The 20,758-nt window shown below is 45.9% G+C and overlaps 1 protein-coding gene across 3 annotated transcripts in view; it reads right to left on the bottom strand.

The window, feature by feature from the left end:
• The window catches only part of STAT3 (signal transducer and activator of transcription 3), a 397,539-nt gene that overhangs the window by 151,700 nt on the left and 225,081 nt on the right, over positions 1-20,758 (bottom strand). For all 3 annotated transcript variants that reach the window (XM_078645389.1, XM_078645391.1, XM_078645390.1), the window contains exons 11-12: positions 19,904-19,963; positions 19,731-19,760 (exon numbers count right to left, since the gene is read on the bottom strand). In XM_078645389.1, the coding sequence (XP_078501515.1) occupies positions 19,731-19,760; positions 19,904-19,963 (90 nt within the window). The remainder of the gene's footprint in view (positions 1-19,730; positions 19,761-19,903; positions 19,964-20,758) is intronic.

Here is a 20,758-nt window from a genome sequence, read left to right as displayed (position 1 = left end):
GAGACGCGCTCAAATGGATCGCATCTTTGTTCACAGGATGAACACAGAAAATCCGCCTACCACCCTTCACCTCGGCACCAAAGAGTACCATCTGCAGCGTCTCTCAAGGTTCATCCCTTAGCTCCACCCTCTTCAACACCTACAAGACAACGCTGGCCGACATCGTAAGAACCCACCATCTCAACATCGTATTCTACTCAGACGACACCCAGCTCATCCTCATGCTCTTAGCAGACCCCTCTTCCACGAAGAACAACTTGCACAACTGCACGAAGAATGTCGCCAACTGGATGAAGACCAACTGCCTGAAGCTCAACACCCACAAGACCAAAGTGATGATCTTTGGGAACAACACCTCCCCGTGCAATGAAACCCAGTGGCCAACAGAACTCGGACGGACAAATTGCTACACCAACAGACCACACCCACAACCTCGGCATCATCCTGGACAGCAAACTCACCATTAAACAAGACATCAATCCAGTCTCCTCCGCCTGCTTCCACACGCTACACATGCTCCGAAGAATCTTCTAATGGCTCCCCATCGACACGAGGAAAACCGTCACCCAGGCCCGCGTCACCAGCCCACTGGAATATGGCAACACACTGTATGCAGGAAGCACCATCCAACTCATAAGAAGATTCCAGACAAAACAGAACTCAGCAGCCAGACTCATCCTCAAACTACCCAAATGGACCCACATCACCTCCGCCTCAGGAACTTCCACTGGCTCCTCGTCCACAAAAGGTACCAATTCAAGATGCTGACACCCCTACAAAGCCCTCTACAACAAAGGTCCAGCATACATCAACCACCACATGAACTTCCATCAACACTTCATACACCTTCACTCCTCCTCCCAGGCCCTCACACAGACACCACACATCAGCCGAAGTCACACTGGAGGCTGTTCATTCTCCTACCTTGCCACCAAGTCCTGGCAAAGACTACCTCTCCACCTCCAGACATTGCCCTCCCTGGCAGACTGCAGGAAGAACTCAAGACCGGGTTGTTCGACTGAGCCCAGCAACCAAGCACTTGGATTGCGCTATGGGTGAATAGCAGCACTTTACAAAAATGCTGATTGATTGATTGATGAGCTGAGATAGCCAGCAAGCGCACTTTAACAAAGAGAATTGCAATTTATATTTTACCAAATATTGTAGACATTGCAGTACAATTCGTTAATGGAACAGCACGAGGTCCAATGGACTTCTTCAAATAATAAATGCACAACCTCTGCAAAGTATGATGATCTGATCGAATGCGTAGCTTATTTAGAAATGTTCATGGAGTCTTGTGGCAGGTTAAAATATCTACACCAAAGGAATTTCCCAAAACAATACGCTCAAATAAGTGATTTATTTGTGTGATAGTTTTCTACCTTCTGCTCTGGATAGGTCTAATCTGATCTGCACATTAATTACCTGAGCGGTTGCTTCTTTTTACCTGTTCATACTTATCACTTTGGCATCATGGGTGACTGGTGGAAACACATTAAGTAATGTCCTTGATCAGCTCAATCAAATAATGCCTCTTCCCCCATGGATTTTGCTATCTTGCACCAAAGATGAACTTCTGGAATTTTGCATTTCCACCAGTTGTGAAAAGATCCATCTCTGGCTTCCCCAGCAAGCGCAAAGCTGGTCAAGAACATTGACATTCTTTTAAAGCTATGCAAGTAGGCTCCTGTAACGGATCCTTCCAAAGAGCCAAGCGCACGAGCTGCCTTAAGAGGACACTTAATCTTGGTCCTCCTATTTTTTCGGATAGTCCATCATCAAGGAGTTGATTGTTCACTAAATACTTGCCAAATTGATTTTAGGTTGGGGTGAACTGCCTTGAGCTCCAGTAGGCTTGCTTAATACTTCTTTTGAAAACCATCTTTTGAGCCTAGCAGGAAAGCTTCCCTTACTAAGGCTTGAGACACCAGTGGTTAGAGAGGTTTCTCCATCTACTATCCTTTTCTGCTGTCCTTCGTGGGAGGGATAAAGTGAAGGCTATTTTCCCCAGTGGGCCACTGAGAAGGTGATGATCAGCTCTATGGCAGTTTTCTCTATGGCATTTTTCTCAAAGGCGTTTCTATCAGTCTTAATGTAGTATGTCCACTCAACTGCAAACGCCTAGACTTTTAACAGTAAGGCTCTGCCCTTCTTTGATATCTAATATCTTGTTGTGGAGTTCTTTGACATCAATCTTGCCAGCAAACAAGAGGATCTTGGTTTCTTTGATGTGGAGTCTTCACAATTGCATTTTTCTATGTCTACTGGGAATGTCATGACCACGGTTTTTCTTTGGACTGGATATCACGGAGGCTCAAGGTTTAAATCACCTCTAGTCATATGATGTACACAATTTTCTACAGAAAGAGTAGAAAACAAAGCTCACGTAGAACCAATGGCAACCAGCAGCCTACAAAACTGAGTGGGGGAAACAATTCCTAACAGTTTGATAAACTATAGATTGTAAATGTATAGAAGGGTAAATGAACTGTGGGGCAAATAATGAAATATGGCATTTTGAGATTGGAAGAACAATTTATATAATGAAATATGTTCCATCATCCCACATGCAAGCAGAGTTAATCAGAGTGAATGAATATCACAGAAGATACCAAGGCGGAGAACTTACATTTCCTAATACAAGAGGTTCACACAGAGGTTTTAAAACCCTTTAGGCTTGTAGAAACTGCCTTTCCACAACAATCTCAACTATTATTCTACTCACAGGTTTTCGTATTTGCTCAACCCTACCTACTTATCTAGCCTGCACATGTCTCTGTTAGTGCAAACCATCAAATCTGGTGCATTGTGGAGGATGATGGCAAAAGATAAACAGGTCATTCAAAGACCACAAGTTACTGACACAATTAGTGATTAATCCACCCTCTAAAAACATAGAGAAGTCCATAACACAGTGCTCTATTCTGTAAAAATAGTGAAATGTGAGCTATTACATAAAGATTCTCAAAGAGGAGCAAACAGCTTCAAGACAACTGGTGGCTTTGGAGAATAGGAAAGACATGGAAACCAGATTAGCATCATTTACTGGGCTACAAAAATATCAAAACACACTGCAGTAGTCGGACATTAGAGAGAGATCTTCTAATTCAGTTACACAAAGGAGTAGTTTCTTACCTGTAACTCCAGTATCTCTGTTATAGTCATAATCTTGTGAATAGTCACGCCTAAGTGCGTGGACCCCAGAGCAAACGAAATAGTCTCTTAAGTTGTCTTCTTCTGCAGTCCTGCATAGGCACTTAAGAGAAAATCAAAGACAAATAATGCAGCCTAAAACTACAAGGCTACATTGGCCATCACTTCATCTCGAAGTGAAAAAGATAGCCCAAAAATATTACATTTTACACACTTTGTAAAGTTTCACACCTAGAGAAACTCCCCTTCACAAAAATCCTTTGTCATGATAGAGAGGAAGGGTTGGACAGACAGGCCCCATAGGCTGCCATTATGGGTCTGGAAAAGGGATACCGTGCCTTTAAGGAACTCTCCAGAGACCCTCAGTATCCCAGGATGCATAGCCAAAGGCCTTTTACTTTCAGTTCTTTTTGAAGGTGTATAAATATAGGACTGTAGCATTCAGTACATTATTATTTCATCCACCGGGGAGGAGGGAGGGCGCTTATGACTATAACAGAGATACCCCTACTACAAAACTGGAGTTACAGATAAGAAGCTACTCCTTCTGTAGTAGGGGATCTCTGTATATAGTCATAATCTTGTGAACAGAATGGCAAGCCCAACCCAACAAACCAAACCAGCGGTGGAGGAAACAGATAAAAAACCACTACTGTGCCAACAGATTTCTCAACAAAGCCTGCCCAACCTGAGCGTCTGCTCTGGCATCAGAATCCAGGCAGTAGTGTTTGGTAAAGGTATGGACCGACTTCCAAGTGGCAGCCCTACAGATATCTGCAATGGGAACATTATGTAGCAAAGCTTTGCCCCTGGTGGAATGGGCCTTAGGCTTACCCCCTAAGGTCTTGATAACCTTTTGGTAACACAACTGGATACAGGACACTATCCATCTAGAGATAGACTGTTTAGATGTGGCAAGACCCGTCCTGACCGAACCATAATTGACCAACAATTGGTCTGACCTACGAATGTCCTTGGTCTTATCTAAGTACAACTTCAACACCCTTCTTACATCCAGGGAATGAAGAGACCTCTCCGCCGGAGAGGAAGGATGTTGATAGAACGTAGGTAAAGTTATCATCTGATTGACATGAAAATCAGAAATCACGTTAGGTAGGAACTTAGGGTGAGTCCTCATGACAACCTTAGAAGCATGAAACACTGTATAAGGCAACACAAGGTCTGGATCTCACTCACCCTGCGGGTCGACGTTATAGCCACAAGGAAGGCCACCTTCCAGGAAAGATGCTGCAGGGAAGCCTTATGAATGGGTTCAAAAGGTTCCTTCATCAACCGAGACAGAACCACATTCAGTTCCCAAGAAGGCGACGGACGCCTAACATGGGGAAACACGTTCTTCAATCCCTCCCAAAAATCTTTAATTACAGGAATCTGCAAGAAGGATGTTTGTGAAGGGCATTTCCTATACGCAGTTAATGCTGCGAGGTGAACCTTCATAGAATGGAAATTAAGGCCAGATTTAGCCAAATGCAAGAGATATGGAAGGATGACATCTTCCTTGCAGTCGGTAGGATCAGCGTGTTTGGCGTGCACCAGATGCAGAACCTTTTCCACTTGTAGGCATAGGAAGTCCTGGTGGAAGGTCTCTTAGCCTCCTTGAGTATCTACATGCAGTTGTCAGGCAAGTTCAAGTGTCCATACTGTATTATCTCAGGAGCCATGCTGCCAAACTCAACGATGAGAGGTTGGGGTGCACCATCTTTCCCCCGAACTTCGTTAGAAGGTCCGGCCGACATGGAAGCCGGGGTTGGAGAGACCGGTGGAGCAGGTCTGTGAACAACCACGGTCTAGGCCACTCCGGAGTGAGGTTCCGTGACGATTTTACTCGTGTTTGTAACATTGTCGTAAATACATAATTTTGGTATCGGTGAACCGCAAATGATCCATTTAGTATATCCTGGTGTTTTCGCTATGCTACGAGCAAGAGCACTCCTGTTATGAACACATTTCTGTTCTACCCATGGCATCCATCTTAGAACACGGAAGCCATTTTGTATTCCTTGCCCTCACATAGTCAATGGACGCGCAATGACCTCTTTTCATTTAAGGACACGTAGGCTTTAGCCGGCGGTTCACCTTGCGAGGGACACGTGCACCTTAGGCCAGCAACGCTGTGGCAGCATGACTCGGCAAGAACTGCCTCCCCAGCCTGAGGCCAGTCCTGCTATACTGGTTCTTGTGTTCGTTGGCCTGATCATGATTAGGCGGCCGAAGCTGGTAACCGTGCCCATTTACGACCCACAAACATCTCTTATCCTGTCTTTCTATCTTCTGCACCTGGCTCTGCTCCTTTCCTTCTGGGCCTTTATTAGGGGGAGGTAACGAAATTTACGATGAGGCGGTCCGGGTCTTGAATGAGAAATTGACATGGGATTATGATGGAATAGTGGGAACCCCTCATTCGTAATGTTTTAACATCAGATACTGTTGACGATTCCTGTGCAACGCCAAATATTTATTGTTCAAGACACGAATGTTTAGAACTGTGGTAACATGTAAAGAATTTGCCCCGAGCAGAATATTTAGTATTTAAGGAGTAACCCTCTTTGTACAAATTGAACAGGCTCCTAGACACTGCCCCTGTGCAGTTTCTGTGACTTCTGTGTCCCTGCAGTAATAAACCTTTGGTCTTTGACGCCACCATCGAGAAGCCCGTGTTTCTGTTTATTTGTGCACCGAGACAAGTAGAACTCCGGGGTCTTCGGGTGTTATCCCTGACACCTCTGGACAGAACCAAAAAGTCCAGAACTCCAATTGGCGCCCAACGTGGGGCGACGTCATTCGGTACCGGTCCAAAAGCCTGAAGAGTTCGAGGAGCTTCGTGTGAAGATTTCAGAGGGAGGCGCCCCACTTCATCGATCCCGGCATATCGCAAAAGTGGCCCGACGTTCTCTTCCACGAGGGTTCCCGTTCAGACGGCTGCAGTGGTCCGTTGCCTTGACCGTCGCCCTGTCTTGGACCCGAGGTGCAGTCCTCAGTACGGCGAGACGTGACGGGTTTCTCCTTGGTGACGTCTTCAGTGCCTCAGTTAAGTATTTTGTGAGGGTTGCTCCTGTTTGGATAATCCTTTTAGTTCTCAGTTCAGTTCAGTTCTGTAAGATTATCACTGGTTATTCTGGTTACGATAATCATTCGGTTCAGTTCAGGTATCGATACATTTATCAGTTCTGGTAGGCCTAAGTTCTTGGTTCAAGTGCGCACCCTTTTTGTTTGTATTTTGTCTGTTCTGTGTTCCGGATTATAAAATGGTAAGTCGGAAAAATTGTATGTTGTCTTGTTTTAGTTGCAACAGTGATTACCAGTTGGAGGACTCGTGTTTGGTTCCTCCGATTGGAACTCCTCTTTATGATCTATATTGCAAATTTGGTGTGGGCCCTATCTCTTATAACGAGGTATGGATCCACTATACAGAGAAAGATGGTGTCCTTAGTTGGCCACTACATGGTAGTTTTGAACCTGAAGTTCTCGATAATCTAGAAAGAAGGTTGTTTAAGAAGAAAGCCCGGCCGGCAATGTTTGATTCTTTCCGTTATTGGCGAAAAGAATCTAAACAGAGAGAAATTAAAAAGTTGAAGAAAGAACAGAAAGAGCAAGAGTTGACTTTAGAACAGTCTGCTAAGCAGCTGCAACTCAACGAGTCTGAAAAAGCGATGGAGGTGGCCAATAGAGAGCGTAATTTAGCGATAGACAAGTGCTATCCTGCTTTGCCATCGAGTACAGCTAAGATAGTAGAGGACCCTGAAAAGGATCCCCTGTTGTCTTACTTGTTACGATCACCCCCACCGTATGCACAGGGTGCTACGGCTCCACCTATACCGAATGTTCAATTACCGGTTGCTGGACAACCTGGTGTCCCTGTTCCCGCTCCCCTGAATCAAGTTCCTGTACCTCCTGTGGTCAATATTAATGTTCCTTTGACAGCCCCTCTTCCAGGGTTGCCGGCTTCTTTACCTATGCCTGTGTCGCTCACACCTGCTAGTTCACAAGCTATTTTGCCTGCTACTCCTACTGTTCCTAATCTATCTGTTCCAACTGCTACTCTATTTACTGCCTCTGCTAATATTATGACTCCACTTTCTGTTCGTCGGAGAATCACTGATTCTGTCTCTAATATTCTATCTCCCTTCTATAAAACTCTGATTAAGACTCCTACCTCTGACTCTGTGCAGAGACGTAGCCAGCTTCCCAGTACTGAAGAAAGAGGAATATTAGATTCCACTGCTCTTAGATGGGTTTCAAAAGTTGGAAGATATAATGTACAAGATGTATTAGATACATTTATGCAATGGAATGAACCGACACAACGATATGTGTTCGATGAAATGTGTTTCCTTCTACGTGAGGAATTGGAAGAGGATGACCCTGAATCAAATCTAGGAGAATTAATTAATGTTCAGAAAGAGTTTGCTGCAGGTATGATAGTCGGTCAAAATATAAAAGAAGCGATGGAACTGGTTCTAAGTTATAGGACCGACTCATCCCTTCGTTCACCAAGAGAGTTAGGGAAACGTAGTACGAAACAAAATCGTCAATACCCAATGAGAGAGGTTCCACCAATTTGGCGTGAAGCTGTGCAAGCTAATGCACCGCTTGGTATCGCAGCCGCTCCGGCCCAATTCCAGAGAGTATGGATACATATTCCATGGAAGCGAGCTGAAGTATTAGCAGTGAAACAGGCCTTGCCAGATCCGCGTAAAAATCCTGCAGGGTACTACAAAGAGTTGGCTCAAACAGTTGACGCTTGTGTATTGAATCTTGCTGACATAGATCTGCTATTTGGTAATGTAGTACCACAACCAATTTGGGCTAAAATTCGTAAAGAGAATCATCCAGTTGCCCTAGGTGGTGATTGGGCAGCTATAATTGCAGCGGATGGTCAACAAGTCGGTGGTTCTAAACCTGAACCCTTAATTGCTAATTTGCCCGGTAGAATAATCGATTTAATGAAAACCTTGATGCCAGCATTGCGCGTTAACTGGGACAAATTGTCCGCGTGCAAACAGAAGAAAGACGAAAGCGTCTCCGACTTTTTCACAAGATTCGAGGAGACTTTCGTGGATCATAGTGGTCAGGATATGAGCACAGAAGGAGGCCAGAGATTATTTGTGGATAAATTTGTGCACAATCTGTTGCCAGAACTTAGTGGTAAATTAAAGAATTCTGAAAGTGCGTGGGCTGTCTCTACGACTGCGCAAATACTTGCTACTGCCCAGTACTATGAAAATAGGGACAAAGAGGAGAAAGAAAAATCAGATAAAAAGACGAAAGAGTTAAAAACTAAAGTACTTTTACAGCAAGCTTATCCGCCTCGCACGAATCAGACTAATATACAGCAAGGGCCATATCAAAGAACGGATTATAATTTTCAAAGGCCACAATACCAATGGAATCAATGTGCTTATTGCAAAATGGAAGGTCATTACAAAAATGAGTGTCCTGTTCGAACGCAAAATAATACTGCGGCTGCTCAGAGAGGTCGTGGTAGTTCTATGCAAAATTCTAGAGGTCGAGGAAGAGGTGCTATGCCTCCGCAGACGAGTGATCGCCCTTCTAATTATTTCGACCAACGAAATGGACAATCTGCCCAACAGAATAGGTCTCCACAGTATCATGTTGAAGACTATTATGAAGCTAGTGAGGAAGGTCAGCAAAGTGAGTACTAGGACAGCCATGGACAAAGAGAGGGAGTAGTATCAGTTCCAGTAGATCAGAGTGGGCCTTATGTCGCAGTAGCAACATCAGGTATAGTCGAACCGTTTCTGTTGGATACTGGTGCAGCAAAAAGTTCTATCATACATGCGAAACTCCCTGGCGCACCTTTGTCTGGCTCAACAAACGTTTCAGTAGGTTTTTCGGGCGCCCCTGTTCATAACCCTGTTTCTGGTCCTTTGTCTATTTCTGTTGGACCCTGTCAATTGAAAGCACCCCTGATTTTGACGACAGGTTGTAACGAAAATCTGCTTGGTTTAGACTTGTTAAAACGCCTATATGCGACATTATACTGTTCTCCAGAAGGAGTACAGCTTACGTTGGGTAAAAGAATAATCTCTCCGATGTACTTGTCGATGGATGCGCTCCCACCAGAGCTGCGTTCACTCCCTGATACTCTTTGGGCGACTGGTCCTAATGATGTAGGTCTATTGGAAATTCCACCCTATATAGTAACTTTGAAAGCAAATGTCAAACTTCCACGAATTCCACAATACAGAATCTCTAGTGAAGGTGAGCGTGCGCTCCTACTGATAGTGCATGATCTGATTGAGAAAGACGTTATAGAAGAAACTAGAGGTAATGTCTGTAATAGTCCTGTACTGCCTATTTTGAAACGAACTGACCCAACAAAACCTCCAGTATATAGGTTTGTAATTGATCTTAGAAAGGTTAATAAAATTGTGATTCCACAGTTTCCTGTGGTTCCAGACATTACTGCATTGTTAACGTTGATTCCTGCTACAGCAGCATGGTTTTCGGTTGTCGACTTGAAAAATGCCTTTTTCAGCATTCCGATAGCCGAAGAAAGCAGAGATATCTTCGGTTTCTCTCTAGGAGGACGAAGCTTCAGGTTTAAACGCGCTCCACAAGGCTATTGTGAAAGCCCATCCATTTACAGTCAAGCATTAAAAAGCCAGTTAGATTCCTTCGTACTTCCTCCTGGTTCTGCTTTAATACAATATGTTGATGATCTTCTAGTGGCTGCTGATGACAAGGAAACTTGCAAAACAGCTACGATTTCTTTATTGCATCATTTGTCAAATTTGAATCACAAGGTGTCACCTTCAAAAATGCAATACTGCTGCCAAGAAGTGACCTACCTAGGTCATCTCTTGTCAAAGGAGGGAAGGAAGTTGACCCCAGAGAGAATAAAGGCAATTACACAGATGAATGTTCCTAGCACGCAGAGAGAAGTACGTGCCTTTTTAGGTATTACCTCATATTGTAGGCAATGGATCCCAAATTTTTCTCTTTTGGCAAAACCATTGGTAGCCCTGACTGGGAAAGGTGTTCCGAGTCCGGTACCATGGTCTGCTGAATGTCAGCAGAGTTTTTCTGAATTGCGAAATGCACTGTGTTCAGCACCTGTATTGGGTACACCCGACTACAGTAAGCCATTCACGCTCTATGTCCACGAGAGAGAAGGTTGTGCATTGAGTGTTTTGACACAGAAATTTGGCGATAAACAACGCCCTTGTGCGTATTTTTCATCAACGTTAGATCCGGTAGCTAGAGCATTGCCTAGTTGCTTGAGAGCTGCAGCCGCAGCTGCAGCCTCCATTCGACAATCTGCTGGTTTAGTAATGAACAACATGCTAGTGGTTATGGTTCCTCATGCTGTGGATACACTCATGAACCGAACCAAGACGCAGCACCTTACCAGTGCTAGATTATCAGGTTATGAACTGACACTGTTAGCTAGTCATATTCAGATCAAAAGATGCAATGTATTGAATCCAGCAACATTGTTGCCGACTAGCCAAGAGTCGAGTGATTCCGAACCACACGACTGTTGTTTCAAAACTGAGGAAGAAACAAAAGGACGAATTGATCTAAAAGACACTCCGTTATCAGATCCAGATGGAACGTTGTATGTTGATGGGTCTTGCTTCAAATTAGAGAATGGTGATGTGACTGCTGCTTATGCAGTAACGACTTTGAGTACGATTGTGGAGACTACAAGAGTGAGTCAGAATTCTGCCCAGGCTGCAGAATTGATCGCGCTAACAAGAGCGTGCGTTTTAGCTAAGGGAAAGAGAGTAAATGTGTTCACAGATAGTCAATACGCGTTCGGCGTGGCCCATAGTTTTGGCCGCTTGTGGAAAGAGAGAGGTTTCATTACGTCCCATGGGACTAAGATTCAACATGGCCAGCTAGTTAATGACTTGTTGGAATCTCTAACCTTGCCGACTGAAGTTGCGATTGTGAAATGCAGTGCTCATAAAGCAATCACGGATGATGTTGGTCGTGGGAATGCTTTTGCCGATGAGACTGCAAAACAGACAGCTAGAAATATGATGAGTAGAATGTATGTTGCAACGTCTGCAAGATGGATTTCTGAGTCTGGAATGTGTGAAGACACAGTGGAAAGCGTAAAAGAAATTCAGAAAGAGGCGACTGAGGAGGAAAAGCTTGCATGGAAAGAGAGCACGGGTAAATTGGACTCGAGTGGGTGTTGGATTGACTTGTCGGAACAACAGCGTTGGATGTTGCCTGATGCGTATGTGCTTGCAGTAGTAACGATGGCACATGGAGCAGCGCACATCAGTTCTAAAGGGATTTGTAAGATGTTGGCTCCAGTTTGGAAGAATGATGGGATTAGTAAGTGCGCAGAGAGAGTGGTAAGGAATTGTATGGTATGCTTGATGCATAATCCTGGCAAGGGAATCCCCACACCTGCAGGTCATTTCGCTCCTCCCTCCTGCCCCTTCGAAGTGATCCAGCTAGACTTCATTCACATGGATCGTTGTAATAATCTGAAATACGTCCTAGTGGTAGTTTGTGCTTTCTCCAGATGGATCGAAGCATACCCACTGAAGGACAATACTGCTTTGTCCACTGATAAAATCCTTCTTAAAGAGTACTTCCCCAGATTCGGAATGCCACGGATTGTATGGTCAGATAACGGAAGTGAGTTCGTAGGGAAAGTTATGCAGAGTGTGTGTGCCGGCCTAGGGATTAGACAGAAGTTTCATAGTGCGAATCATCCCCAGTCCGCGGGTTTAGTCGAGGGTTACAATGGCACCCTTAAACTGAAACTTGCTAAGATACAAGCATCCACGGGTTTGTCCTGGCCAGACGCATTGCCTTTGGCTTTGCTATCAACAAGAGCAACTGTACATTCTAGAGTAGGGCTTAGTCCATATGAAATAGTTTTTGGTCGTCCTGCAAATGTTTGGGGGGTACCTAGACCAAAAGAATTCAAGCAGCTGGAATACCCAATGTTAATTGATTACCTTTTCGACTTGACTGCTAAATTGAGTCTTATTCACCAACAGGTTTTCGATGCATTGCCAAAGCCACCGGAGAGTCCAGGCCATCAGCTGAAACCGGGTGACCAGGTGGTCATTAGAAATTTTGCAAGAACGAAAAATCTTCAACCCAGATTCATTGGCCCTTTTCAAGTCTTACTAGCAACGAGAACTGCTATTCGTGTGGCCGGAAGGAAGAACTGGATCCATACGACACACGTCAAACGTGTGCCTCTGCCACTTCCTTACGACAACTGGGTAAAGAAAGGAATCGGTGCCTCTGAAACGGAACAAGTCCCCAGGTTCATACCTTTCAGCGATGCAGAACTGATCACGGATTCACCAAATTCTGACTCTCCTCCTGAAACTGCTCTTTTGAACCCTGAACATTTGTCATCCGCACCCAACGAACATTTGCCATCTGCACCAAAAGAACATTTGTCATCTGAAAACGTGAACATTACAACGTCGGCTGAAAATACACTGTTTCCAGATCAGACAGCTCCTGCAAAACTGAGATACAACTTGCGACCTCGCAATATGGACAAATAAAGCAGGAAACTGCCTATTTTCAGATTTGAATTTTCTATACATTGCCTCCAGCCAGGAAGTTTACTATTATTTTTGTTGTTTCAAAATTTTGCCTTGCCGTCTGGGTAGCCGTAGGGTCGTGGCTGTGTGCCTAGTTGAATCTGCGGGGGTCAGACACAAGGTCGATCTTTCTGTTAGTTCTGGGAACTCCCAGGGCTGATAGAGGCATTTTCATCTACGTACACATCATCAGTGGTCGCGAACGGTCGTAGAAGATGGAGCTTCCTGAGCTGCAAAGAAAGAATGTAATTTATGTTCGCAGAAATAGACTGTACCGAATACTTCACAGCAAATGCTTTCTAATGCAATGTGCAGTTACGTTTTTAATCGTTTTGATAACGTTGGTGGGTGGAATCATCTTTGGTGTGCATTTGATTTTCATGCCGGTAACTATAGTACCTCCCCTTGATCCTACTACGTCTACGGTTTCTTCTATGCATTCTTTTCACTCATTTCCTGAACACGAACAAGCTCGACGCTCAGAATTTATTAACAATACATTTGTACAGCTCTTGCATCAACACCAACTGGTAGTTAATACTACAGACTGCTGGGTGTGCGGCTTGATACCTCACACTATGGAAAAAGGCATTCCCTATCTAGTCTTGCCTTTTAGCTACAATGGATCATTTCAGGCCTTTCAGACCATTTTTTCATATGCCCTTGAGACCTATCCTCCGCGTCCACCACGGTCCACTAAATACAACTCAGCCAACAAAGCTTTAGTCCAGGGAATTATTGACATGATTAAAGACGTCAATAATACTCCATCTTACCCTAGAGATGAATTACGGGTGTATTTGAGTTGGAACTCTACAGAGTATCGCCTTAGTTTGGGAGAAAGCAAGCGTAAAAGCTCCACTTCAGTTTGGGTCGTGCCTCACCGAGGTCAGGTCTGTTTGCAAGGAAATGGGAGAAATCTGAGAGCTCAGCTAGGGAGGAGTGAGTGCATTGAGACTTACGTATTTCCGTCTAACTCCTCCCCTGCCTTCCTTACTGCTAGGGGTACTTACTTCATCTGTCAAGACAGAGCGTATACATGGCTGCCTGCTGACTTCTCAGGTTCATGTTATATTGCTCGATTGTTACCTCCGACATACACTGCTTCTTCAGATTATCACAAGACCAGAGTAGCAAGAGGTGTCTTCAGCAAGGAAGATACCGCTGGTCAGGAAGCTGGAGACTTCTTCAAAGGTTTCCTTCCGTTTTGGGGGCCTATGGCCAATAGTAGAAATCTACGTCAACTAACACGGGTGGTTGAATCTACTATTACAGAAACTGTTGGTGCCCTTAGTAACTTAACAGCTGAGCTTCAGGCGGATCGTCTCATGACGTTGCAGAACCGAATGGTTCTAGACGTAATACTTGCAGATCGAGGTGGGGTATGCAGAATGATCCAATCGAGCTGCTGTGTTTTTATTCCCAATAATGCTCCAACTGTCTATGAAGCGATCTCTAAGCTACACAAGATTTCCGACTCCATACACGTAGACAAGGGAAACTGGTCCTTCATGGAGTGGTTTTGGACTCTGGTATCAGCGTGGGGATGGAAGGTTCTGATGGTCATTGGTGTCATCCTAGTATTTCTGTTCTCGTGCTGCCTTATTATCCAATGTGGTCCCGCTTTGTGTAGTCTCTGTGCTGCAACCTGTTTCAGAAAACCACCTGCATTTGGAGAAAAGGTACGAGACAAGATGATGGTGCAACAACATGTCACTGACCTAATGAGCATAGAATTAGACTCTGACTCTGACATAGACTGAGTAATTGCCTATGTAAGGGCAAAAGGAGGGTCTGAGGTTCCGTGACGATTTTACTCGTGTTTGTAACATTGTCGTAAATACATAATTTTGGTATCAGTGAACCGCAAATGATCCATTTAGTATATCCTGGTGTTTTCGCTATGCTACGAGCAAGAGCACTCCTGTTATGAACACATTTCTGTTCTACCCATGGCATCCATCTTAGAACACGGAAGCCATTTTGTATTCCTTGCCCTCACATAGTCAATGGACGCGCAATGACCTCTTTTCATTTAAGGACACGTAGGCTTTAGCCGGCGGTTCACCTTGCGAGGGACACGTGCACCTTAGGCCAGCAACGCTGTGGCAGCATGACTCGGCAAGAACTGCCTCCCCAGCCTGAGGCCAGTCCTGCTATACTGGTTCTTGTGTTCGTTGGCCTGATCATGATTAGGCGGCCGAAGCTGGTAACCGTGCCCATTTACGACCCACAAACATCTCTTATCCTGTCTTTCTATCTTCTGCACCTGGCTCTGCTCCTTTCCTTCTGGGCCTTTATTAGGGGGAGGTAACGAAATTTACGATGAGGCGGTCCGGGTCTTGAATGAGAAATTGACATGGGATTATGATGGAATAGTGGGAACCCCTCATTCGTAATGTTTTGACATCAGATACTGTTGACGATTCCTGTGCAACGCCAAATATTTATTGTTCAAGACACGAATGTTTAGAACTGTGGTAACATGTAAAGAATTTGCCCAGAGCAGAATATTTAGTATTTAAGGAGTAACCCTCTTTGTACAAATTGAACAGGCTCCTAGACACTGCCCCTGTGCAGTTTCTGTGACTTCTGTGTCCCTGCAGTAATAAACCTTTGGTCTTTGACGCCACCATCGAGAAGCCCGTGTTTCTGTTTATTTGTGCACCGAGACAGGTAGAACTCCGGGGTCTTCGGGTGTTATCCCTGACACCTCTGGACAGAACCAAAAAGTCCAGAACTCCAGGAGCAATGAGGATCATTCGCGCTCTGGACAGAGACAGTTTGTTGAGCACTGCCGGAATCAAGGGAATGGGTGGAAAAGCGTACAGAAAGCTGTCCGACTAGCTGATCCATAGCGCATTCCCCAGAGTCCCCGGTTGGTAAAACCTGGAGGTGAAGTCTCAGCATTTACTGTTTTCGGCGGTGGCGAACAGATCTATGTCTGGAGTGCCCCATCTTTCAAAGATGTTTCCTAGCACTTCGTCGTTTAAGACCCACTCGTGGTTCTCCTGAACAAGCCTGCTGAGTGCGTCCACCTGAGCATTCTGCACACCTGGTAAATGGGTCGCCGTTATCGTCAGTCCTCTGGCTAACAGCCAGTGTCAGATCGCCTGCGCTTCCTGGGACAGTGTGCACGATCTCGAGCCTCCCTGCTTGTTGAGGTAATACATTGTGATCGTATTGTCAGTCTGCACAAGCAAGGAGTTGGTCTGGAAGGATGGATGAAAGGCTTTTAGCACCAAATGAACAGCTCTGAGTTCCAGAAAGTTGATGTGGTACGTGGATTCCGTCTGGGACCACGTTCCCTGTAACTGTAGATGGTCTGAATGCGCTGCCCAGCCGTGGAGAGAAGCATCTGTCACAATAGTCTGTATGGGAATGTCCTTGTGGAACAGAACCCCCTTGAGGAGATTCTCTGCTGCACACCACCATCTCAGGGACTGTTGAGCGTGTAGAGACAGTTGAATCCTGTCGTCTCAGCTCCCTTGTTTCTGGTCCCATTGATGCTCCAGACATTCCTGCAGCGGTCTCATGTGAAGGCGTGCATGTGGTGTGAGGAAGATGCAAGAGGCCATCGACCCCAGAAGAGAAGACACCGTCCTCACTGTCGTTGATGGAACTGACATGAGAGCCTGAGCCTTCCGAAGGATCGATAAGCGTCGTTCTTCCGAAGGAGACACGCTTGCCCTGAGAGTATTGATGGAGGCTCCCAAGTACTGCAGGCACTGAACCGTGGTCGGGACGGACTTGGACATGTTGATATGCAAACCCAGCTGACTCAACAGAACGGACGTCCTGATGAAATGCAATTTTGCTTCCTGGAAGGTGGAGGCTTTGATCAGCCAGTTGTCCAGGTACGGGTAGACAAACACCTTGTTCTTTCTCAGGTGTGCTGCTACCACTGCCATGCATTTTGAAAAATTCCTGGGTGCAGACTTCAGACTAAACGGTAGTACGGTGTACTGATAGTGGTTGTTGCCGACCAGGAATCGCAGGAACTTCCTGTGTTTCCGTGCAATGGGCACATGGAAGTACGCATCCTGCAGATCTATTGCGCAAAGCCAGTCTCCTCGTTGAGGGTGAGGATAAATCTGGTGCAAGGACAGCATGCGAAACTTCTCCCTGCAAATCCATTTCTTTGCTTGTCGCAAATTCAGAATGGGCCTGAACTCGTTTTTGTCCTTTTTGCGTACCAGAAAGAACCTTGAGTATAGACCCTTTACCCTTTGAGACAGAGGGACGTCTTCTATCGCCCTTTTTCTTAACAGGATGTCGGCCTCCGCCTGGAGTTCGCGCAGCTGGTAGTGCGAAGGAACCGCTGGAATGGCTGGAGGAGGGCTGACAAACCGAAGACTGTATCCATTGCAAACAATATTCAGCACCCACTTGTCCCGAGTAATTTTTCTCCACTCTGCCAAGTAATTCTGTATGCTTCCCCCCACCGGAGCGGGTAACGGATGAGGGGGAAGTAACTCCTCAGGGCTTAGACCCGGCCAGGCCCTTATTCGCCGAGGAGGCCTGCTGTCCGCCTCTGCCCCTCTGACGTTTCTGGAAGGGTTGTCACTGATATTGCTATTGTTGCTGCTGCTGTTGGCCAGCTTGGCGACCTTGCCCACGTTGATACCTCTGGGAAGAGTAACGCCTCTGGAAGGGACGGAACGACTTCCTCTGGTCTTTCGGTTTCTCCAAACCTACAGCCTTCATCGTTTCCACTTCCGCCTTCATGCGGGCCATCTCTTCGTCCGGTTGAGCCCCAAAGAGGGTAGATCCCGAAGAGGGCAAATTAGCAATTCGCTGTTGCGCCTCAGGCTTAAGAGAGGTAAGGTGCAACCAAGAATGTCGCCTCAAGTTTATGCAATGGCAGTACCCATGCGCAGCCACGAGAGAGGCATCCGCCGCCGAACTGATGACCTGATTTGAGACCATCATGCCCTCATTCAAAATCTCCTGGAAGTCTTCCCTCCTGTCCCTCGGGAGGAGCTCAATGAATTTCTGCAGGGACTCCCACAAAGAGCGGTCATATCTGCCCAAAAGCGCCGATGCACTAGCGGCCTTCATCGAAGTGGTAGCTGTACTGCTGATTTTCCTTCCTGCCAAATCCATGTGACAGCTCTCCTTATCTGGAGGGACCATAGACAAAGGGGCAGTGGAATGCTGCTTCTTGGCCGCTGTCACAATGACAGAATCCGGCACAGGATCTGTTCTCGAGAACGCTGGATCAGAATCTGGGGGCCTGTACTTCTTTTGAAGTCTAGATGGCGCCGACTTCACCGAGGCTGGCGTCAGAAACAGCTCCATGGCCGGTTCTTCCAGTCCTAGCACCAAAGGTAGCAAAGGGCGAGAAAGGTGCCTGCGCTGCAATGTTTCAAAAATCACAGAGGTGGAAGGGGTGGGCACAGTCAATGTGATCTCCAACTTCGCTGCCCCCCTCAGCAGTACATCCTGGAACGTCCCAATGTCATCCACTGGTGACACTCTCATCGGAGGAGAGCCTGACAAAGTGGGAGAATATCTCCGGTCACTGGACGAGTCCGTATACCTGGACCGTGACCTTTCCCTCCGCCAACGATGGCGTGACCTCGTCGAAGATCTACACTCACTGCGAGAGCGATGCCTCCCTCTAGATCTTGACCTTGGTTTTCTGGACCTTGCAGGAACCACCGGCCCAGGAGGCTGCGGAAACGGAAGAGGTTGCGCCGGAACCACATGGTTCGGTTGTGGAGGCCGAGGCGGTGGTGGAGGAGGAGGAGGAGGAGGTGGTGGAGGCAGAGGAGGAGGAGGAGGAGTAGGAAGAGGAGGAGTAGGAGGAGAAGGAAGCTGTGGAAGGAGGCGTAAGCGTCCTGGGCAATTGAGGGCGAGTAGGTCCAGGAGTAATCAGAGTCCGGTGACCTAAGAACTCTTCTCTTCTTACGAGCAGGCCTCGGGGAGGACGCCCTGGATGCGGACCTCTCGGAGTGCGAGTGCCGGCGCCGCCGCAACCGAGTACTCGCCGATGATGATGACGATGAGACGCTAACCACAGAGGCACTAGACACCGTTCTGGGCCTCGACTTCCTCTTCCATGTCAACTTTTCCCTCCTCGACGTCGATCTCTTTGACGTCTCTCTTCTCAACGTCTTTCTTCCTGACGTCGACAAACTCCCCGACATCGAGTGTCTTCGCCTCAACGTCGATCTTTCTCTCCTCAACGTCAATCTTCGTGTCGACGTTGAAGGCGAATGGCGGTGTCGCCTCGACGGCGAGCGCCTGCCTCTTCGGGACTAATCACGACCTCGATGGTGTGTTGACGCCGGTGAAGTCCTCGACGTCGACCTCGTCCGAGGTCTCGACGTCCTACCAGATGTCCTACCCGAGGTAGAGCTCAATGCTCAAGGGTCCTGCTAGCAGAAGCCGGAAAAAAGAACTGAAAGTAAAAGGCCTTTTCGCTGTGTATCCATGGATACCGAGGGTCTCTGGAGAGTTCCTTAAAGGCACGGTATCCCTTTTTCAAACACATTATGGCAGCCTATGGGGCTTGTCTGTCCAACCCTTCCTCTCTTTCATGACAAAGGATTTTTGTGAAGGGGAGATTCTCCAGGTGTGAAACTTTACAAAGTGTTTTAAATTTAATATTCTTTGGCTATCTTTTTTACTTCGAGATGAAGTGATGGCCAACGTAGCCTTGTAGTTTTAGGCTGCATTATTTGTCTTCGATTTTCTCTTAAGTGTCTATGCAGGGCTGCCGAAGAAGACAACTTAAGAGACTATTTCAATTGCTCCGGGGTCCACGCACATGGGCCGGACTATTCACAAGATTATGACTATACACAGAGATCCCCTACTACAGAAACACAGCTACAATAATATATCCATTTTGGCAGCGCTGCTTTACATGTTCATTAAGCTGTTTGTATTATTTTTTAAAGTTTATGACGAACGTGCAGCATTTTGATGTTTCAGTTTAAATGCCACTTAAAAAATGTCAAATAAAAATAGATGTCTGAAAACAGCCCTTACCCTCTGAGTGCAGCCACATCACCAGAATCCCTATTCAGAAAAAGAAGATAAAAAAAAGTGAAAGAGAAATAAATTGTCAAAGCTTGATATGTGCGTCTTGTGTTGATTACTTATTGCATGTTAAAACCTTGAAAGTACTAGGCTACACATAGTCATTTATCTTGCATACTTACTTATCAATGCAAACTTTAATTTTAAGTTGATAATTCAATTCTGGAAACTTGACCAGCAATCTGTCAACATAAAAAAAACGTTACTGTTCACTATAAAGTCTTGGTGAGCAAGTTACGTTTTTACTTGTAGCACAATTAGTCAAATTCTTTCAAAACATAATTTTCTAGTAAATGTCGGATGGGCTGTGTTCCAATCCTACAACCATATATATATATGTACTTTATTTGTTAAATGGTGCCTAACAGCCTTATGTTGTGGGTAACCTTCAAACAATGCAGTTTTTTCAACCCAAACATTTTTGTTCTAATAAGGGGCTAAAAAATGGGTTGGTAAATTGATTCTGGCTGAAAGAACAAGTTACTTACCTTCGGTAACGATATATCTGTAAGAAACAGTAGTTAGTATTAGATTCCTTACCTTAGAATATCCCCAGGCGTCAGTCTGGATCCGGAAACTTTTGCGTAGCAGTACCCCTGCGCGTCGGTAGGCGTCATCTGCAGGCGTCCCCTGCGGCTCCGCGTCGTCGGCATCGTGCGCCGTGATGACGTCGCTGGAGTATATAGACGCCGCCTCCGCACGCTGACGTCAGTTCTTTGCACACAGCTTTTCCGCGCCAGAACACGCAGAGCCATGTGAGAACTAACACTGGTGCCATTTGAAACTAGGCCCCTGAAAGGGATGTCCTTAACCCTAGGTATCAGTTCGCAGAACGGGGAGGATGGGTGGGGCGGTAAGGAATCTAATACTAACTACTGTTTCTTACAGATATATCGTTACCGAAGGTAAGTAACTTGTTCATCTGAAAGAAACAGGTTAGTATTAGATTCCTTACCTTAGAATAGATACCCCAGCAA

Source organism: Lissotriton helveticus, chromosome 5_1 (genome assembly GCF_964261635.1).
Source record: "Lissotriton helveticus chromosome 5_1, aLisHel1.1, whole genome shotgun sequence".
Taxonomy (NCBI): domain Eukaryota; kingdom Metazoa; phylum Chordata; class Amphibia; order Caudata; family Salamandridae; genus Lissotriton; species Lissotriton helveticus.
The sequence above is the reverse complement of the archived record's forward strand: the minus strand, read 5'-3'. Positions and strand labels throughout refer to the sequence as shown.